This window comes from Hemicordylus capensis, chromosome 16 (assembly GCF_027244095.1).
Source record: "Hemicordylus capensis ecotype Gifberg chromosome 16, rHemCap1.1.pri, whole genome shotgun sequence".
NCBI classification, from domain to species: domain Eukaryota; kingdom Metazoa; phylum Chordata; class Lepidosauria; order Squamata; family Cordylidae; genus Hemicordylus; species Hemicordylus capensis.
Genome location: NC_069672.1, coordinates 9,045,317 through 9,063,486, shown reverse-complemented (window position 1 = coordinate 9,063,486; position 18,170 = coordinate 9,045,317). Strand labels below are relative to the sequence as shown.

General features: G+C 51.4%; 1 protein-coding gene across 3 annotated transcripts in view; it reads right to left on the bottom strand.

Annotated features, from left to right (window-relative positions):
- Positions 1-18,170, bottom strand: part of MEGF6 (multiple EGF like domains 6) — a 206,267-nt gene that overhangs the window by 19,179 nt on the left and 168,918 nt on the right. For 2 of the 3 annotated variants that reach the window (XM_053281573.1, XM_053281574.1), the window contains 10 exons: positions 16,562-16,687; positions 14,968-15,099; positions 13,053-13,181; positions 11,871-12,002; positions 11,457-11,585; positions 9,200-9,328; positions 8,632-8,760; positions 7,623-7,751; positions 7,177-7,305; positions 345-473 (listed from right to left, as the gene is read on the bottom strand). In XM_053281573.1, coding sequence (XP_053137548.1) covers positions 345-473; positions 7,177-7,305; positions 7,623-7,751; positions 8,632-8,760; positions 9,200-9,328; positions 11,457-11,585; positions 11,871-12,002; positions 13,053-13,181; positions 14,968-15,099; positions 16,562-16,687 — 1,293 coding nt within the window. The remainder of the gene's footprint in view (positions 1-344; positions 474-7,176; positions 7,306-7,622; positions 7,752-8,631; positions 8,761-9,199; positions 9,329-11,456; positions 11,586-11,870; positions 12,003-13,052; positions 13,182-14,967; positions 15,100-16,561; positions 16,688-18,170) is intronic. The other variant, XM_053281575.1, reaches the window with a different exon arrangement.

Below are 18,170 nucleotides of genomic sequence, written 5' to 3'. Positions count from 1 at the left end.
GGAGGAGAGCTGCTCTTGGGGTAGCAAGCCTGAAGTGTGCCCTTTGCTAAGCAGGGTCTGCCCTGGTTTGCATTTGGATGAGCAACCATGAGTGATATTCCCTTTCGGGGATGGGAAGAGCAGCTGCACGCTTGCATGCTGACGGGGCCAGTTCCCCTCCCTGGCTGCATCTTCAAGATAAGGCTGAGAGAGACTCCTGCCTGCAACCCCAGAGAAGCTGCTGCCAGTCAGGGTAGACAATGCTCAGCTCGAGGGACCAATGGTCTGACTCAGTATGGCAGTGTCCTCTGTTCTGCTGCTTCCAGACCAGCACGCGCCGTCAGCACAGGGGTGCCTTCTCTCACCTTTCTCACAGCGATGGCCTCTCCACCCGGGCGGGCAGTTGCAGGCGCCTGTGACGTGATGGCAGGAGACGCTGTTCTCACAGTCACACTGCTCCTCACACCGCTCCCCGTACGTCCCCTCGGGGCAAGCTGAAAGAGAAGGCAAAGCGGAGAACTAAGCTTTTTTTTTTTTTTTTTAAACAACACCATTCCCAACTCCCAATTTATTTTATGTATTTTTTACATTCCTATTCCGCTCTTTCTCCAAGGAGGCCGGAGCTGTGTGCATGGTGCATGGTTGTGTTCTCCTCACAACAACCCTGTGAGGCGGATTAGGCTGAGCAAGAAGCGACTGGCCCAGAGTCACCCAGCGAGTTTCAGGGCTGAACAGGAATTTGAACTCGGGTCTCCCTGATCCTGGTCCAACATCCTAATACTGGAAGAGAGCTGGTCTTGTGGTAGCAAGCATGGATTGTCCCCTTTGATAAGCAGGGTCTGCCCTGGTTTGCACTTGAATGGGAGACTACATGTGTGAGCACTGGGAGACATTCCCCTTAGGGGATGGGGCTGCTCTGGGAAGAGCACCTCTGTGCTTGCATGCAGATGGTCCCAGATTCTCTCCTGGCGTCTCCCGCCTGCCACCTCGGAGAAGCCGCTGCCAGTCTGGGCAGACAATACTGAGCTAGATGGAACAAGGGTCTGACTCTGTCTACATAGGCAGCTTCCTATGTTCCCACGCTTTTACGCAGAAGATTCCAAATTCCCTCCCTGGCAGTATCTCCAAGATAGGGCTGAGAGAGACTCCCGCCTGCCACCTTGGAGAAGCTGCTGCCAGTCTGGGTAGGCAATACTGAGCTGGACGGAACAAAGGTCTGACTCAGCATACAGCAGCTTCCTATGCTCCTATGTTCCTGGGGCTGAAAGGAAAGAGAGACTCCCGCCACCTTGCACCAACCAATTTGGAAGCAGAATGCTTTCTGCAGAAACGCTGCCGAGGAAAAGATCCAACAACAACCTTGGAATCCAACAGTGCTGACTCAAGCAGAAAGAGAGGAAGCCGCCTCGGCCTCATCAGCCCTCCCTCCTGCTGGACTTCGCCGGGTGTGAAAAGCTCTCCCCGAGAAGCACCGAGTAGGCTTTGGAAGTTATATTCCTGGCCCCGGTCATGGGGCTTCGATGCCAGGACAATCTCGCCATGGTCCAGGGTATTTAGGAAGGCAAGCGCCAGGAGTTGGGGTTGGCTGCTCAAATTGGAACTGTCAAAGCAGAAGCAACGGCTAGAGGAGAGCCAGTCTTGTGGGAGCCAGCATGACTTGTCCTCGGTGCTAAGCAGGCTTGGCCCTGGTTTACATTTGGATGGGAGACCACATGCGTGAGCACGGCAAGAAATTCTCCTTAGGAGTGAGGATGCTCTGGGAAGAGTGTCTGCAGGCAGAAGGCTCCAAGTTCCCTCCCTGGCAGGCTCGCCAAGATAGGACTGAGAGAGATGCCTGCCTACAACCTTGGAGAAGCCGCTGCCAGTCTGGGTAGACAATACTGAGTTGGTCATCCCACGGAACTGAAATTTCAGACCGACAAGAGGAAGTTCTTTTTCACGCAGTGCATAATTACTCTATGGAATTCCTTGCCATGGGATGTGGTGATGGCCACCAGCTTGGATGGCTTTAAAAGGGGCTTAGGACTATTAGGGGCTACTAGTCAGGTGGCCGTGGGACAGCTCCATCGCTTGTTTAATTTGTAATTCCCCCTTGCTCTTTGTGTTTTAAGGTGCTTTTAATTACTGTATCCTGGCAAACTGCCTTGAGAGACCTGTAGCCTGAAAAACAGAGAATCCAAATTTTTAAATAAAATAAAGAGTGGACAGGAGCACGAGCTATCTATTCTAATGCTCAGTGGATTCCTCTGTGGATTCCCCTTCACAAGCATTGTCCCAAACCAGTTCGGAGCAGTTCTGTTGAGAACCCCGGCCAGCCCGCTTCAAACTCAGATGGGGCTTGCCTTGCAGATGGGGCTTTGGCAATCACCTGAGCAAAAGAAAGATAATGAGATCAAACGCAACCGGCAAAAAGTTCTTTCCCAATATTTCCACCTTACCCCACTCAATAATTTCCATTAAATCATGTAATTGTGTAAGCAAAGTCATTCTGACCTCCAGGATGGCTTTCCATCATCCCCTGGAACATAGGAACATCGGAAGCTGCCATATACTGAGTCAGACCCTTGGTCCATCTAGCTCAGTATTGTCTTCACAGACTGGCAGAGGATTCTCCAAGATTACTGGCAGGAATCTCTCTCGGCCCTATCTTGGAGAAGCCAGGGAGGGAACCTGAAACCTTCTGCTCTTCCCAGAGCGGCTCCATCCCCTGAGGGGAAGATCTCGCAGTGCTCACACATCAAGTCTCCCATTCATCTGCAACCAGGGCAGACCCTGCTTAGCTAAGGGGCCAAGTCGTGCTTGCTGCCACCAGACCTGCTTTCCTCCTCCCCCTGGAAATTGGTGCCCATTTCTGTAGACTCCGGGTCACTTCCGGGAACCTTAAGAAGTTGCAATTGAATCAGTAGCCACCTGGACGGCCCCTGATCCCCAAACAATCCCTACTCTCCCAGGAGAGCAGGACAGGAGGGTGCCGAGGAGCGTGGCACAAACACAAGCAACACGGGACTTGCTGGGTGAAAGGCGGGCCTCTTGCCCCAGGGGGCCCACAGCTCCTTGGAACCAGAGCGAAGCCCTCCAACCGGGACAGCAGCAAAAACATGGCCCAGCTGCTTGGCTCCAGTCCCCGTGGCTTGCCTGCTCCCCCAGTAACCCAAGAAGCAGAGCTCATATTCCGGGACGCGCGGCTACCCCGAGGCCCCGCCAAGGCGGCTCAGCCCTCCCTGCCTGGCTCTCGCCTCAGACAGAAGGAGCAAATGGCCACGCTCCAAGGCAAACACGGAGAGGGTGAAGCGGAAGGCAGGCTGGCCGGCTACGGCGTTGGAAAGGGGCCTGCCAAGAGCTCGGCTCCCCGCTCTCCCCAAACGGGGAGGGTAATTGAAACCAGGCGCCGCTGATGCCAGTTTTAATTTGCAGCCGGGAAGTTCCCCAATACACGGTAAAGAAAAAACACTCCAGGTTCAAGTCTGGAGCTGCGTCTCCTTAGAGGGATAGCATCTCGGGACCTTGTATGTGTACATGGAGTACATAACTCCAGGATCCTCAAAGCTCCAGATCTCAATCTCTCTCGCTTTTTTATTTATTTTTACATTTCTATCCCGCTCTTCCTCCAAGGAGCCCAGAGCGGTGTACATGCTTATGTTTATCCGCACAACAACCCTGTGTGGTAGGTTAGACTGAGAGGGAGGTGCGTGGCCCAGAGTCACCCAGTGAGTTTCATGGCTGAGTTAGGATTTGAATTCGGGTCTCCTCGATCCTAGTCCAACACTCTAACCACTACACCACACTAGCTTTCTTTCTTTCTTTCTTTCTTTCTTTCTTTCTTTCTTTCTTTCTTTCTTTCTTTCTTTCTTTCTTTCTCTTCTCCCTCTGTCCCTCTCTCTCTCTCTTCTTCCACCATCTCTCCATCCATCTAATTTACAGTATGTACTGCCCATCCCAGAATGACTAAAGTGGATGACGTGAAAAACTCAACCCATTCGAGATTCAGCATAAAACACAAAATAAAAGCAGTCACGCGATTAACATAAAACTCCCTTGTCAAACCACTGAAAATATTAGCACCAGCTCTTTTCAATTTCTACATAAACGGCCTAATCACCCGCCTACAGCAAGTTGAAACTCACGCGCCAAAGACAGGGGATAGGTGTTTGCCTGTCCTCAGACGACACGGTCTTATTGTCACAGACCAGAGTTGGCCTAAAAAGAGCGCTAGAATGCTTGAGTCTGCTCTGCAAAGAGGAATTTTTGGAAATTAATTATACCCCAACCAAAACCGTGAGATTTGCAAAGAAGCAACGGATCTTTAGATGGTCTATAGGTGGAGCTAGAGTAGAGCCGGTGAAGTCTTATAGATACCTGGGGGTGGTGTTTCAGTTCAATGGGGGTACTTCTATGCCCACCAGGGCTGCTAAATTGAATGCCACCCGGTCTTCTATGGCCATTAGGGAATTTTTCTGGGTACAAGGTGGTGGCTATATTCTGGCAGCAAATAAAGCCTTTCAGGCCAAAGTGATACCTCAGCTGCTATACGGGGTTCAGGTTAGACCGTTAAAAGACCGACAAGCTTTAGAAAAAGTCCAATCAGGCTTTCTGAGATCACTGTTGGGGGTACCAAAATGCGTCCCGAACTCCTTAATACAGCTGGAGACTGGGTTTTTGAAATTGGAGACCAGGGCCTGGCTTCTTATCCTGTATTGGATTAAGACTTATCTTTACATAGGAACACAGGAAACTGCCATATACCGAGTCAGACCATTGGTCTATCTAGCTCAGTATTGTCTACACAGACTGGCAGCGGCTTCTCCAAGGTTGCAGGCAGCCCTATCTTGGAGATGCCAGAGAAGGCACTTGGAGCCTAGATGCTCTTCCCAGAGCAGCTCCATCCCCTAAGGGGGAATCTCTTCCAGTGCTCACACTTCTAGTCTCCCTTCCGTACGCAACCAGGGTGGATCCTGCTTAGCTTAAGGGGACGAGTCATGCTTGCTACCACCAGACCAGCTCTCTTTACCCGGTAGGACTTCTACCTAACCTCCTTGCTGCCACCCCACAACTCCGTTGGTGCAAGGTGGTCGAGGAGAGACTCCGGAAGATGGGCTTCTGCCCGGCACAATTGTTAGAATATGGCGAGTCAACGACAAGTTAAACAACGGCTCAGGGACATAAACTGTCAGGAGGAAAGGGCCTCTATAAATAGGCCTCCACAAATGCTAAGCGCGAAGAAAGATTAGGCCTCTTATTTTTACACAATCTATTTACCAAAACTTCGCTGGGTGTTTACAAGAGCTCGCTCGAATGCCCTGCCCTCAGCGATGTCATCAGGGAAACTGGAGAGAAAACCCTACGATGAGAGACTATGTATGCCCTTGCGGATCTGCTCCCAAAACATTGAAGCATTCACTGCTACACTGCCCGCTTTACATAGTTGAAAGAGATTTATTTTAGCCCAGTACCTGAAAGGTCTCAAAAGCCACTCGGAGGAGACGATTCTTACATGTCTACTAGAAGATAGGGACCCAACAATATATCCTTGGCGGTTGCCAAATCCTGTTATATTTTGACCAAATTAAGAGAGGCTAGAGCACAGCAATCAGCTACTGCCAAAAGTTCTTGATTTTATGTATCTGATAACATTTTAGTTTTTGTTTTCGTTTTCCCCTTCTCTCTTTACTGAGGATATTTTGCTGTTTGAGCTAAGATCGTAAATAAACAACTAACTAACAACTAACTAACCACTGAAAACCAAGTAAACATTCTTAAAAGCTGGGCTGAAAAGAGAGGGGTGGCTCTTCTGAAAGCCTTCAAAGAAGATTAGAGAGCAGCAACTGCGAATGAGATGATGCCTCATTCAGGTTGCCACCCGATGATGTTAGACTACAACTCCCATCAGCCCCAGGCAGAATGTCCAAAGGCTCTAGAACCCTTTTCCAAAAGCAGCCAATGGGAAGGCAACACAGCCATTCAAAATTCGTGTCGGGTGGACATAATCCTTCTTGGAAGCTCCCCTATCTGCCGCTCGGATTTATGCCTGAAAGCATAAATTCGGGAGGTTTTGACAGCCCACAGGAGCCACCTAATGGAGCAGCAGGGAAATGACTTGCCTAGCAAGCAAGAGGTTGCCGGTTCGAATCCCTGCTGGTACTATATCGGGCAGCAGCGATCTAGGAAGAGGCTGAAAGGCATCATCTCATACTGCGCGGGAGGAGGCAATGGTCAACCCCTCCTGTATTCCATCAAAGAAAACCATAGGGTTCTGTGGACGCCACACCGACTCGAGGGCACAACCTTACCTTTACTTTCAATGCCCCAAAGCAAAGAAGCCACAAAGAAGTCCCAGCACCCTTTCGGAAGAGCTTCCTTATACGTCTCCCTCCCCAAAAACAGTGCACGGCCTCAACAGAAAACACCATTTAACCTCACAGAGGCAAGTGGCAACACATCACAACCAATCAATCAAGTGAATTAGATTCCCCAAGAAATCCATTTAACCCGAGAGCAACGTTCGACTGGAGAAGATCACACCATTCTGAATTAGCGGATCGTTTCTTTCCGTAGTCGCTTGGGTAGGTACAGCTATCTGTAGGACAGTGGGAACTTCTTTTGTCTAGGACAGGGGTTCCAGAGCTGCGGTCCTCCAGACCGCAAATTGTGGCAGGGGGTAATTGGTGCTGTAACTGTAGGAACACAGGATGCTGCCACGTAACTGAGTCAGGGCCATCTAGCTCAATATTGTCTACCCAGGCTGGCAGCGGCTTCTCCAAGGCTTCGGGCAGGAGTCTCTCGCTTAGCCCGATCTTGGAGATGAGGCCAAGGACAGAACTTGGAACCTTCTGCACGCAAGCCTGCAGGTGCTCTTCCCAGAGTGTCCCCATCCCCGGAGGGGAATCTCTTCCAGTGCTCACGTATGTAGACTCCCCTTCGAATGAAAGCCAGGGCAGACCCTGCTTAGCAACGGGGACCATCCCTGCTTCCTCCCACAAGACCAGCTCCCCTCCAAGCAACTTCCCTTCTCCAGCGCCACACAACTTCAGGCTTCCAGCGGTTTCTGGACTACAACCCCCATCATCCCCCAGGCACGGCGGTGAATCACCAGGGATTATGGGAGTTGTAGTCCAACACCTGCAGGAGGGCCACAGTTGCGCAGCCTGGGCCGATTCTAGTTTGAAAAGGGTTTTTCTCTGCCACAACACCCCGACTTACGGCTCTGGCACTTCTCGCCCGTCCAGCCGCTGCGGCAAAGGCAACGCCCAGCCTGCCCGTCACACAGGCCTCCGTTCTGGCAGCCGCAGCTCTCCTGGCAGGCAATCCCATATTTTCCTTGGGCGCACTCTGTGGGGAGAAAGCACACCTTCAGAGACCTCTCTGGGAGCGTCCCTTTGCCGAAGACAAGCAGCGGGGACGTGCTCGGCATTGTCGACGCTGACTTACTGCTGATGCTGCCGCCTGAGTCAGACCCTCGGCCCATCTGTCTTAGTATCGTCTGCACTGACTGGCAGCGGCTCTCCAAGGTTGCAGGCAGGGGTCTCTCCCAGCCCTACCTGGAGATGCTGCCAGGGATAATGGAACCTGGGACCTCCCGCATGCAAATCACCCGCTCTTCCCCTGAGCTCTGCCCCCACCCCTCTTGGCCCTTGGGGCATTCTTACCCAGCTCACAGGCCAATCCGATCCAGCCTTCGGGGCAGGTGCAGCGCCCAGTCGCAGGATCGCACGTCCCCCCGTTTCGGCAGAGGCACTGCTGCTGGCAGCTGGTGCCATAGAAGCCGCTGGGGCACGCTGAGGAGGAAAAGCCAGCCACGGGATCAGAAACAAGCTTCAGGGATTTCAGAAGGGCGGCATTCCGCATCTGCTTTGTGTGGCTAGCCCACTGTTTCTAGCTTAGCATTGCCTACACTGACTGGCAGCGGCTCGCCAAGGTTTCAGGCAGGAATCACTCCCAGCCCTACCTGGAGATGCTGCCAGGGATTGAACTGGGAACCTTCTGCATGCCGAGTCTACCACTGAGGCCTCATGGCCCCATCCCCTATAAAGAAGCTGCCTTCTACCAAGTCTGACCGTTGGTCCATCTAGCTCAGTACTGTCTACCCAGATGGGCAGCGTGTCCTGGGAACGTGTCCTGCTCAAAACCAGCTGAACCGTAAGCAGGACCTTTTGATCTTAGGAACTTAGGAAGCTGCCAAATACTGAGTCAGACCCTTCGTCCATCTAGCTCAGTATTGTCTACCCAGACTGGCAGCGGCTTCTCCAAGGCTGCAGGCAGGACTCTCTCCCAGCCCTATCTTGGTGGTGCCAGGGAGGGAACTTGGAACCCTCTGCATGCAGGTGCTCTTCCCAGAGCGTCCCCATCCCCTGAGGGGAATATCTTACAGTGTTCATGCATGTAGTCTCCCATTCAAATGCAAACCAGGGCAGACCCTGCTTAGCAAAGGGGACAATGCGTGCTTGCTACCACAAGACCACCTCTCCTGGATGAAGAGGTTCCCAAAACGGTTTACATGGATATAAATAAATAACCTGGGGCTGGGGCATCTGCAATCTACCTCTGAGTGACAGCCTCACTGTATCGGATGCGTGTATCGGATGCATGTATCGGATGCGTGATGCCCAGGAGAGACTGCTTGATGGGGGCAGAGGCCACATTATCATCAACCAATACCTTGCTGGCAGGTCGCTCCCGTCCATCCAGGTGCACAGAGGCACTGTCCATTGACGTGGTCACAGGTGGCCCCGTTGCCGCAGTGGCACTCTTGGCTGCAGTTCTCCCCATAGCGGTGGGCTTCACATGCTGCAGTGGGGGACAGTCAGGTGAGCAAGAGCACAGTTGCCCCCGGCCCCTGATCACTGCAAGATCTTCTGGGATCAGCCGGCTAATTGAAAGGCTAGCTTCTGAGTAGAGATGTGCATGAGATGAATTTTCATTTCGAATTCGAATCGAATTCAGAAAATTCGCTTCGAACTGGAATCCAATTCGAACCTGGTCTGAAATATGATTCGATCCTGTTTGGGGGTTTTTGGACCCAAATGCTTTTTAAAAGGTGCCAAACGATCCTCGAATCGAATTCAAATCAAATTTAAAAAATGGATTGGATTTTAATTGAATTGCCCATTTAAGGGGTGATTCGTTTCGAATTCGAATCACTCAAAGCACCCAGATCTGTATCCAATTCAAACAGATTTGCATATCTTTACTTTTGAGGGTATCAGCTGTGGGGAGGGGGACATACTCTGGTTGCAGTGTGGGCCGATCCAGCCAGCAGGACAGAGGCAGCGTCCAATCACATGATCACAGCGGGCTCCATTCAGGCACTGGCAGGTCCCTCGGCATTCTGTCCCGTAGAAGCCGTCTGGACAGGCTGAGAAGAGAAAAACCCCACCGGATGAATCCCAGAAGCCACGAATTCAAGAATTCATACAGGGATGGATCCGATGGAATTCCAACGGAAGGGTGAGACCAGGCCGGGCGTGTGGTGGAGAGGGCCTGTCCTTCCCTTTCAAGGGCCAGAAACCCTTCGCAGCCGCTCCCGGTCAAAGTTACAGCCATCATCTCGGCAGACCAGCGCGGGAACCTTCATCAGGGGAGGACCCACCACTGGGCAAACGTGCTGCAAAAGTGGGCCTCATGGGGCCAAGAGAGCTGTGCACTAGGGGTGTGTGTGTGTGTGTGTGTGTGTGTGTGAGAGAGAGAGAGAGAGAGAGAGAGAGAGAGAGAGAGAGAGAGAGAGAGAGAATGTATGGAGTGTATGTGTGTGCGAGAGAGAGAGTGTTTGTGTGTATGACATGAGTGTGTGTGTGAGAGAGTGTACAGGTGAAACTCGGAAAATTAGAATATCGTGCAAAAGTCCATTAATTTCAGTAATGCAAATTAAAAGGTGAAACTGATATATGAGACAGACGCATTACATGCAAAGCGAGATAAGTCAAGCCTTAATTTGTTATAATTGTGATGATCATGGCGTACAGCTCATGAAAACCCCAAATCCACAATCTCAGAAAATTAGAATATTACATGGAACCAAGAAGACAAGGATTGTAGAATAGAACAGTATCGGACCTCTGAAAAGTATAAGCATGCATATGTATTCAGTACTTGGTTTGGGCCCCTTTTGCAGCAATTACTGCCTCAATGCGGCGTGGCATGGATGCTATCAGCCTGTGGCACTGATGGGGTGTTATGGAAGACCAGGATGCTTCATTAGCGGCCTTCAGCAATTCTGCATTGTTTGGTCTCATGTCTCTCATCCTTCTCTCGGCAATGCCCCATAGATTCTCTATGGGGTCAGGTCAGGCGAGTTTGCTGGCCAATCAAGCACAGTACACTGTATGCTTTTCGGAGGTCCGATATTGTTCTATTCTTCAATCCTTGTCTTCTTAGTTCCATGTAATATTCTAATTTTCTGGGATTGTGGATTTGGGGTTTTCATGAGCTGTACGCCATGATCATCACAAATTAAGGCTTGACTTATCTCGCTTTGCATGTAATGCGTCTGTCTCATATAGCAGTTTCACCTTTTAATTTGCATTACTGAAATTAATGGACTTTTGCACGATATTCTAATTTTCCAAGTTTCGTGTGTGTGTGTGTGTGTGTGTGTGAGAGAGAGAGAGAGAGAGAGAGAGAGAGAGAGAGAGAGAGAGAGAGAGAGAGAGAGAGAGAGAGAGAGCCCACATATATTCTGCATGCTCCTTTTGCTCCGATAAAGTAACAGAACCCTTTCTACACCTCTAACTTTAATTCCCAAGCTGCTGCAAGCTAACTTACAGCCAAGCAGTGAAGCTGAAAGGATATATAATGGTCCATGACTGTTATAAAGGACTGACTGACTGACTGACTGAAAGGATATATAAAGCTTATACTGAGTCAGACCCTCGGTCCACCTAGCTCCGTGTTGTCTACACTGACTGGCAGCAGCTCTCCAAAGCTGCAGGCCCACCTAGAGATGCTGCCAGGGAGGGGACCTGGGACATTCTGCATGCCAAGCAGATGGTCTGCCACTGAACTACCACCGCTTTCCCCATTAAAATTGAGCACCAGAAGCTGCCTCATACTGACCAGACCATCACAGTTCGACTGAGATATTTGCCAGTCTGATAACCTGGGACCTTTTTGACTGTAGATGCTGCCAGACTGGGACTGAATCTCAGACCGTCTGCATTCAAATAAGCTGATCTCCCTCTGGGCTATGGGGCTGCCCATGAACATCTGCAGCTTCCTTCTGGGTCAGGCCAGGGATTGAACCCGGGACCTCCCACATGCTATGCAGATGCGATTCCATCCCCTACAGGGAATACCCGACACCGCTCATATGCAATCGCCCATCCAAATGTCAACCAGGGTGGTCCCTGCTTAGCAAAGGGGACGATTCTCACTGGCTTCCGCCAAGCCAGCTCTCCTCCCCCGCAAAAGGGCCTCTCTGGGTGGTAAACATAAGGAACACAAACAGTCAACGGTGACAGGCTTCAGCCCAAATTGGGGTCACTTACGGCGCTCACAAAACGTCCCCCTCCAGCCAGGGGTGCATGTGCAGGCCCCGCTGACGTGGTCGCAGGACGCCCGGTTGTCACACTGGCATCTGTGCCGGCAGCTCGGACCAAACCATCCCTCGGGGCACTCTTGAGGTGGGGGGAGAGAGGAGCAAGAAAGAAAAATGATTGCAAAAACCGGGCAGAGAAGCAAAGTCTGTAGGTGCCAAAACCGAGCGCTGCAAAAAGACTGTCCTATTTGGGTGAGCCAGAGGTTGCCAGTTCGAATCCTCGTTGGTCTGTTTCCCAGACTATGGGAGACACCTATATCGGGCAGCAGCGATATAGGAAGATGCGGAAAAGCCTCATCTCATACTGTGTGGGAGGAAGGCAATGGCCAACCCCTCCTGTATTCTACCAAAGATAACCACTCACTCTGGTCACAAAGGGCCCCCGTGTAGCCGGCTTCACAGACACACTGCCCTGTCACGGCGTTGCAGCTTCCGTCGCTGCTGCTGCAGTTGCAGGCGTGGGCACAATCGGGACCCCAGCGGCCAGCACCGCAGGCTGAAAGAGAGGAGAGGACCCTGCGTTACAATGGCTGTGGCTATTAGTGGTGGAGCATCTGCTTGGCCGGCAGAAGAACCCAGGTCCGGTCCCTGGCAGCATCTCGAGGTAGGGCTGGGAGAGAGCTGTGCCTGGAACCTTGGAGAGCTGCTACCAGTCAGTGTAGACCAGGGATTCTCAACATTGGGTCCCCAGATGTTAGTGGGCTTCAACTCCCATCATCCCCAACCAAAGGCCACTGGGGCTGGGGATTATGGGAGCTGAAGTCCAAGAACATCTGGGGACCCAACATTGAGAATCCCTGGATGGAACACGGGTCTGGTTCAGTAGTCAGCGGTTTTCTAGGGGATAGGGCCTTAACTCAGTGGAAGAGCATCTGATGGGCATGCAGAAGGTCCCCAGTTCAATCCCTGGCAGCATCTCCAGGTAGGGCTGGGAGAGACGCCTTCCTGGAACCTGGGAGAAGCCTCTGCCAGTCTGTGTAGACAGTACTAAGCCAGATGGACCAAGGGTCTGACTTGGAATAAAGCTGCTTCCTATGAAAGCTTGAGGAGCAAGTCATCATTTCAGGTTTTGGGGATGGGGCCATAGCAGCGTCCTAGATGCAATCCCGGACATCTTCAGGTAGAGCTGGGGGAAACTCCTGCCTGAAACCTTGGAGAGAGCAGACAGTACTGAGCTGGATGGACCAAGAACCTTGACTTGTATAAGGCAACTTCCGATGTTCCGGTGCTCCAGGGATGCTCCAGGGACTCATTGGAAGAGTCTGCCCTGGTTGCATATTATTTGGAGACTAGAAATGTGAGCACTGTAAGATATTCCCCTCGGGGGATGGAGCTGCTCTGGGAAGAGCAGAAGGTTTCAAGTTCCCTCCCTGGCAGCATCTCCAAGATAGGGCTGGGAGAGATTCCTGCCTGCAACCTTGGAGAAGCCGCTGCCGGTCTGTGTAGACAATACTGAGCTAGATGGACCAAGGGTCGGACTCCGTATATGGCAGCTTCCTCTGTTCCTGCCCACACTCTGCAAGACAGCCTTGGCCACAGGAAGTACCTCGTTGGCAATGGTAGCCGGTCCATCCCGGGGCACAGCTGCATTTCCCCGTCCCCGGGTGACAGGATCCGTCGTTGCCACAGTTGCAGGGCGCCTGGCAGTCCTGTCCAAACCATCCTGGAGGGCACACTGCAAGTGGGAGAACGAACCAAACAAGGTCATGGATGCTCTGATCCTGCTCCTATTCACCAGCTGAGAGGGGTGAACATGAGCCCACTTTCCCCAAGTTATGTGCCTCGTCAGATCACCAGATCCCCAATCTAAATTGTGCTTTTTCGGAGAGAAATAAACTTCGAGGAGTCCTTTCTTGTCCAGCTTGACTCTCAGGTGGCAGTCAAAAGAGATGCCAACATCTCAGCCCTGAAAAACCTTAACTTGGCCACTAAGAGCCCAGTCCAAAGTTTTGAGAATATTTCCAGAATACACTTAGGCTCACATTTGAGCGAGCCTCGGGGGAATTCTCTGGGAGTGCCACGGAATTTGCTGCCACTGGATAGGGCAACAGCCACAAGTCTAGACAGGTTTTTTTTAAAGGGACTTGACAAATTCATGGGAGACAGGGCTTTCAATGACAACTAGCCTGGATAATTGTCGGGCAGTCATCTTTATTTCAGTCCACGGCCAGAAAAAAGAGGCTACAAATAATATAAACCATCACAATCATCTACTCAAGAAAAAAACCAAAGGATTCTTACAGGTTACCCGAATCGATTATGATCTGTTTATCTAAAGTCTTCTAATTCTAATAGCTGGTTATAAACAAATCCTGTCTATCTTGTCGGCCGCGGCACAAAATTCGGCCACCTTAAATGTGATTTTGGCATTATTCCCAGCCAGTCGGAAGGTGGCATTTTGTCTTTCAGGTTGACCAGGAAAAGACAACTACCGCAGGGTAATTAGCATATTCCATATTTCTTGATAAAACTTACAATTTAAAAGAACACGTTTGATTAACTCCACCACACCAGAGTCAACCTTTCATTAATTAGAGTGAATTTCCCAATATTACCCAAATAATAATGTCATTCTATGACTAGGGACCATGAGGCTAGTAAGGTACATTGCAGGTTTAAGATAGCTGTTAATTCTTTCCAATTTAAAACAACTGGGGATAAGACTCAGTTCCTCTTGGTAACCCCTGTCTTTTATTTGCTATTTAATAACCATGATGGCTCAGTCATAAAGACAGTAAAGACAGTAAAAAGACCATAAAAAGTCTGGGGCAAAACCATAATGCAAAAGCTTCATTTTCCACTTGTGGGCACCATGATGATTTGAAGGGATCTTCTACTATGATGACAATGAATATTTATATACAGCTCTTCAACCAAAGCTCTCAAAGTGGTTTACATAGAAAAATAAATACATGAATAAGATGGCTCCTTGTCCCCAAAGAGCTCACAATAATAATAATAAAAACAGGGATATGCAAACTGGCTTGAAATCAAGCTAGTTCTCACTCAAACCAGACTGGTTTGAAGACTCGATCTCGAACCGAACCGTGTCCGATTTGGTTCTAAGTCGAACCGAGCCACCTGAGCCGACTCAGACCTGGCTCAAAGCCCAGATTTTGCCCGAAGCACTGAATATTGCATCAATGCCTGATGGTATATTGTCATCAGGATCAGAGGGGGCATGGCCCTGGACACCAGGTTCTGGGGAACGCCGATGGAAGCGGGGTGGTTGCCCTCTTTTCCCGGCTTGCGGGCTTCCCAGAGGCACTTCCTTGGCCAATATATGAAGCAGGACAGTGGACTGGATGGGCCTTGGGCCTGATCCTGCACGACTTTTCCTTACATCCTCCTGCGTGTCCCTTCCTGCATGGCCTTGCTGTCTCTAGGGAGGGTATTGGAGGCCACCGGTGTGGAAATCCTAGCAGGGGCCTGTAGACCTCCCAGACAGAAAGGCTACTTACCATCTTGGCACTGGCTGCCTGTGTATCCTGGGGGGCACATGCAAGCTCCAGTGGTTGGGTCACAGTGGGCGTTGTTTTTGCACTCCGGGCAGATTTCCTGGCATCCACGTCCCCAGTGACCTTCAGGGCAATCTGAACCACAGGAAAGAGACAGAGATGACAGAGGGCCAAGCATAGCAGCAGTTTTAGGTTACATCAGTAGCTGCCTACTATTGAGTCAGGCCATTGGTCCGTCTAGCTCAGCACTGTCTACACTGACTGGCAGCAGCTCTCCAAGGTTTCAGGCAGGGAGTCTTTCCCAGCCCTGGGCTGAACCTGAGACCTTCTGCATGTAAGCAGATGCTTTTTCACTGAGCTACAGCGCCAGGGGATTGTCTTAGAGTGTTCACATGTAGCCACACATCCAAATGCAAAACAGGTTTGGATGGACACTCAGCAGCCCCTGCTTAGAAAAGGGGACAATGCATGCTCACTACCACGAGACCAGCTCTCCCCCGCCCTGCCCCACCCCGCCCCCCCAAATTCAGAAAGTAGAACACAGGAAGCTGCCTGTCAGACTCTCATTCCATCTTGCTCAGCATTGCCTACACTGACTGGCAGCGGCTCTCCAAGGTTTCAGGCAGGAGTCTCTCCCAGCCCTACCTGGAGATGCTGCCAGGGGCTGAACCCTGGCACCTCCTGCACGCAGATGCTTTCCCACTGAGCTACAGCCCCATCCCCTAAAGAGAACATCTTACAGCGCTCACATGTGAGCCCTTCCAAATGCAAACCAAGGTGGGCCCTGCTTAGCAAAGGGGGGCATTCATGCCACCCACCAGGCTAGCTCTCCTCCCCGAGGTTCTCGCTGGAAGACGTGCCTCTCAACAGGGACAGTGCCAGGTTGTGCTGAGACCAGGGACAGGGTCATAGGGACACAGGAAGCTGCCACATACTGAGTCAGACCATTGGTCTATCTAGCTCAGCATTGTCTACCCAGACTGGCAGCCGCTTCTCCAAGATTGCAGGCAGGAGTCCCTCCCAGCCCTGTCTTGGAGATGCAGCCAGGGAGGGAACTTGGAACCCAGGTGCTCTTCCCAGAGCGGCTCCATCCCTTAAGGGGAATCTTTTCCAGTGTTCACACATGTAGTCTCCCATTCAGATGCAACCAGGGCGGACCCTGCTGAGCTAAGGGGACAAGTCATGCTTACTACCACAAGACCAGCTCTCCTCCTTCGTGCTTCCTCCTATCCTCCCTCTTCACAATACGCTGGGTCCCCCTACCCCTCCACCTTACTGGACAGGCAGATGGCAGCACAGCATTTGCTTTGCCTCCCAGATGAGGAGAAGGGAGATTGCACGGCATCCTCTGCTGATCACCTTTCTCTCCCCCCTCCTTTTGACACAAAGCCTCCTCTCCTCAAGTCTCCACCTTTTGGGGGTGAGGGCTCAGGATTCGGTGCCTTCAAGAGCCGTCGATTGCAGGCACGCAACCCACAGGTGAAGCTTTCCCCCTTCCCTGCCACTTTCCACGCTGAGAAAAGCTGCACCCATTGCTGCTGGGGGCGTGCTCATTCAAAGTTCCGAGGCAGACGCTCTCTGGGGCCGTCTCACTCACCTCGGGTGCAATCCGCGCCCGTCTTCCCGGCCACGCAGTGACACTGCCCGGTAAACCGGTCGCATGGCGAATCGCTGCAGGAACAGGGCTGCAGGCAGTTCGCCCCAAACTTCCCTGAAGGACATTCTGCAATGGGAAAGCATCAGTGGGGTAGAAAAAAGCAGCAATTAAAAATGCTGCAACCATTAACTTTTGCCGGACACACCGCTGGAAAAAAGCAGAAAGGGGGTACACGTATGCAGCAGCATTTAGGGGGAAACACTAGTTCTCTCCTATACAGGAGAATCTTGTTACTCACGAGGGTTCCGATCCTTGCCTGCTACCGCAAGTAACAGAACCGTGAGTAACGGGGAATCTAGGAAGCTGCCACATACTGAGTCGGACCATTGGTCTATCTAGCTCAGTATTGTCTTCACAGGCTGGCGGAGGCTTCTCCAAGGTTGCAGGCAGGAGTTTCTCTCTCAGCCCTATCATGGAGAAGCCAGGGAGGGAACTTGGAACCTTCTGCTCTTCCCAGAGCGGCTCCATCCCCTAAGTGGGGGAATATCTGGCAGTGCTCACACATGTAGTCTCCCATTCAAATACAACCAGGGTGGACCCTGCTTAGCTAAGGGGACAAGTCGTGCTAGCTACCACCAGACCAGCTCTCCTCTCTGAGGCATTAGGTCTATGGGGAAAGGGGGGTTAGGATCCAGGGTGGAGGGATTTCTTTTTAAAAGTTCCCAAATGGCCCCCAAATGGGCCAGAACTTACGGTGGCATACTGTATTCTGTGGGTCTCCCATGTGCCCAGGAATACCCCCTAAAAGATGGAATGCCCCCCAAACCACAATAGATTCTGGGGGGAATTCAATTCCTCCCCCTGAAATGAACCACAAAAAGGCTCCTCCTGTCCTTCCTGGCTTCCTCGAGACAAAATGGCAGCTGTAAGTGACCTCCACAGTCACTTCTGGCCCTCTAGGAATTGTGGATATGTGGATTTTAACACATTCATATCCCCAGATACTGGGAATGGGTGTCAATAAGACAGCACATGGATATGTGGAAATAACATAAATAATGAGGTTCTCCTTTAATGTCTATTGCCCTTGACACCCGAGCAGGTCAAATCATGTTCCAGCAAAGGTCTGGAGCAGGGCTGGGAAACTGGCCCTCCCGCTCTTTCTGGATGACAACTCCCAAACAAAACCTCACATCCTACTCTGTTGGCCAAGCAAAGGTTCCAACCGAGCCAGGAGGCAAGGATCCCAGGAGGAATTCAGACTTTGGACAGCTCAGAGAGACAGCAAGATTCAGGCAAGAGGGTTCAGGACCCTGGACAGCTCTGAGCAGGAGAAGCAGAGTTGGAGAGAAACACCAGAGGAGGTGATCCAGCAAAGGTCTGGAGCAGGGCTGGACAACTCCGGCCCTCCAGCAGTTTTAGACTACAACTCCCATAATCCCCAGTGGCCAATAGCCATAGTTGAACCAGGTTCTGATTTGAACCAAACTGGTCTGGCCAGTTCTGTGCACATCCCTACTGTGTGCGCCCAATTTCCACATGTTCAGTATCAAGTCTGAAAACGTCCTGTGAAGATGGTTGTGTGTACAGAGCATCTTTTCCATGCAGC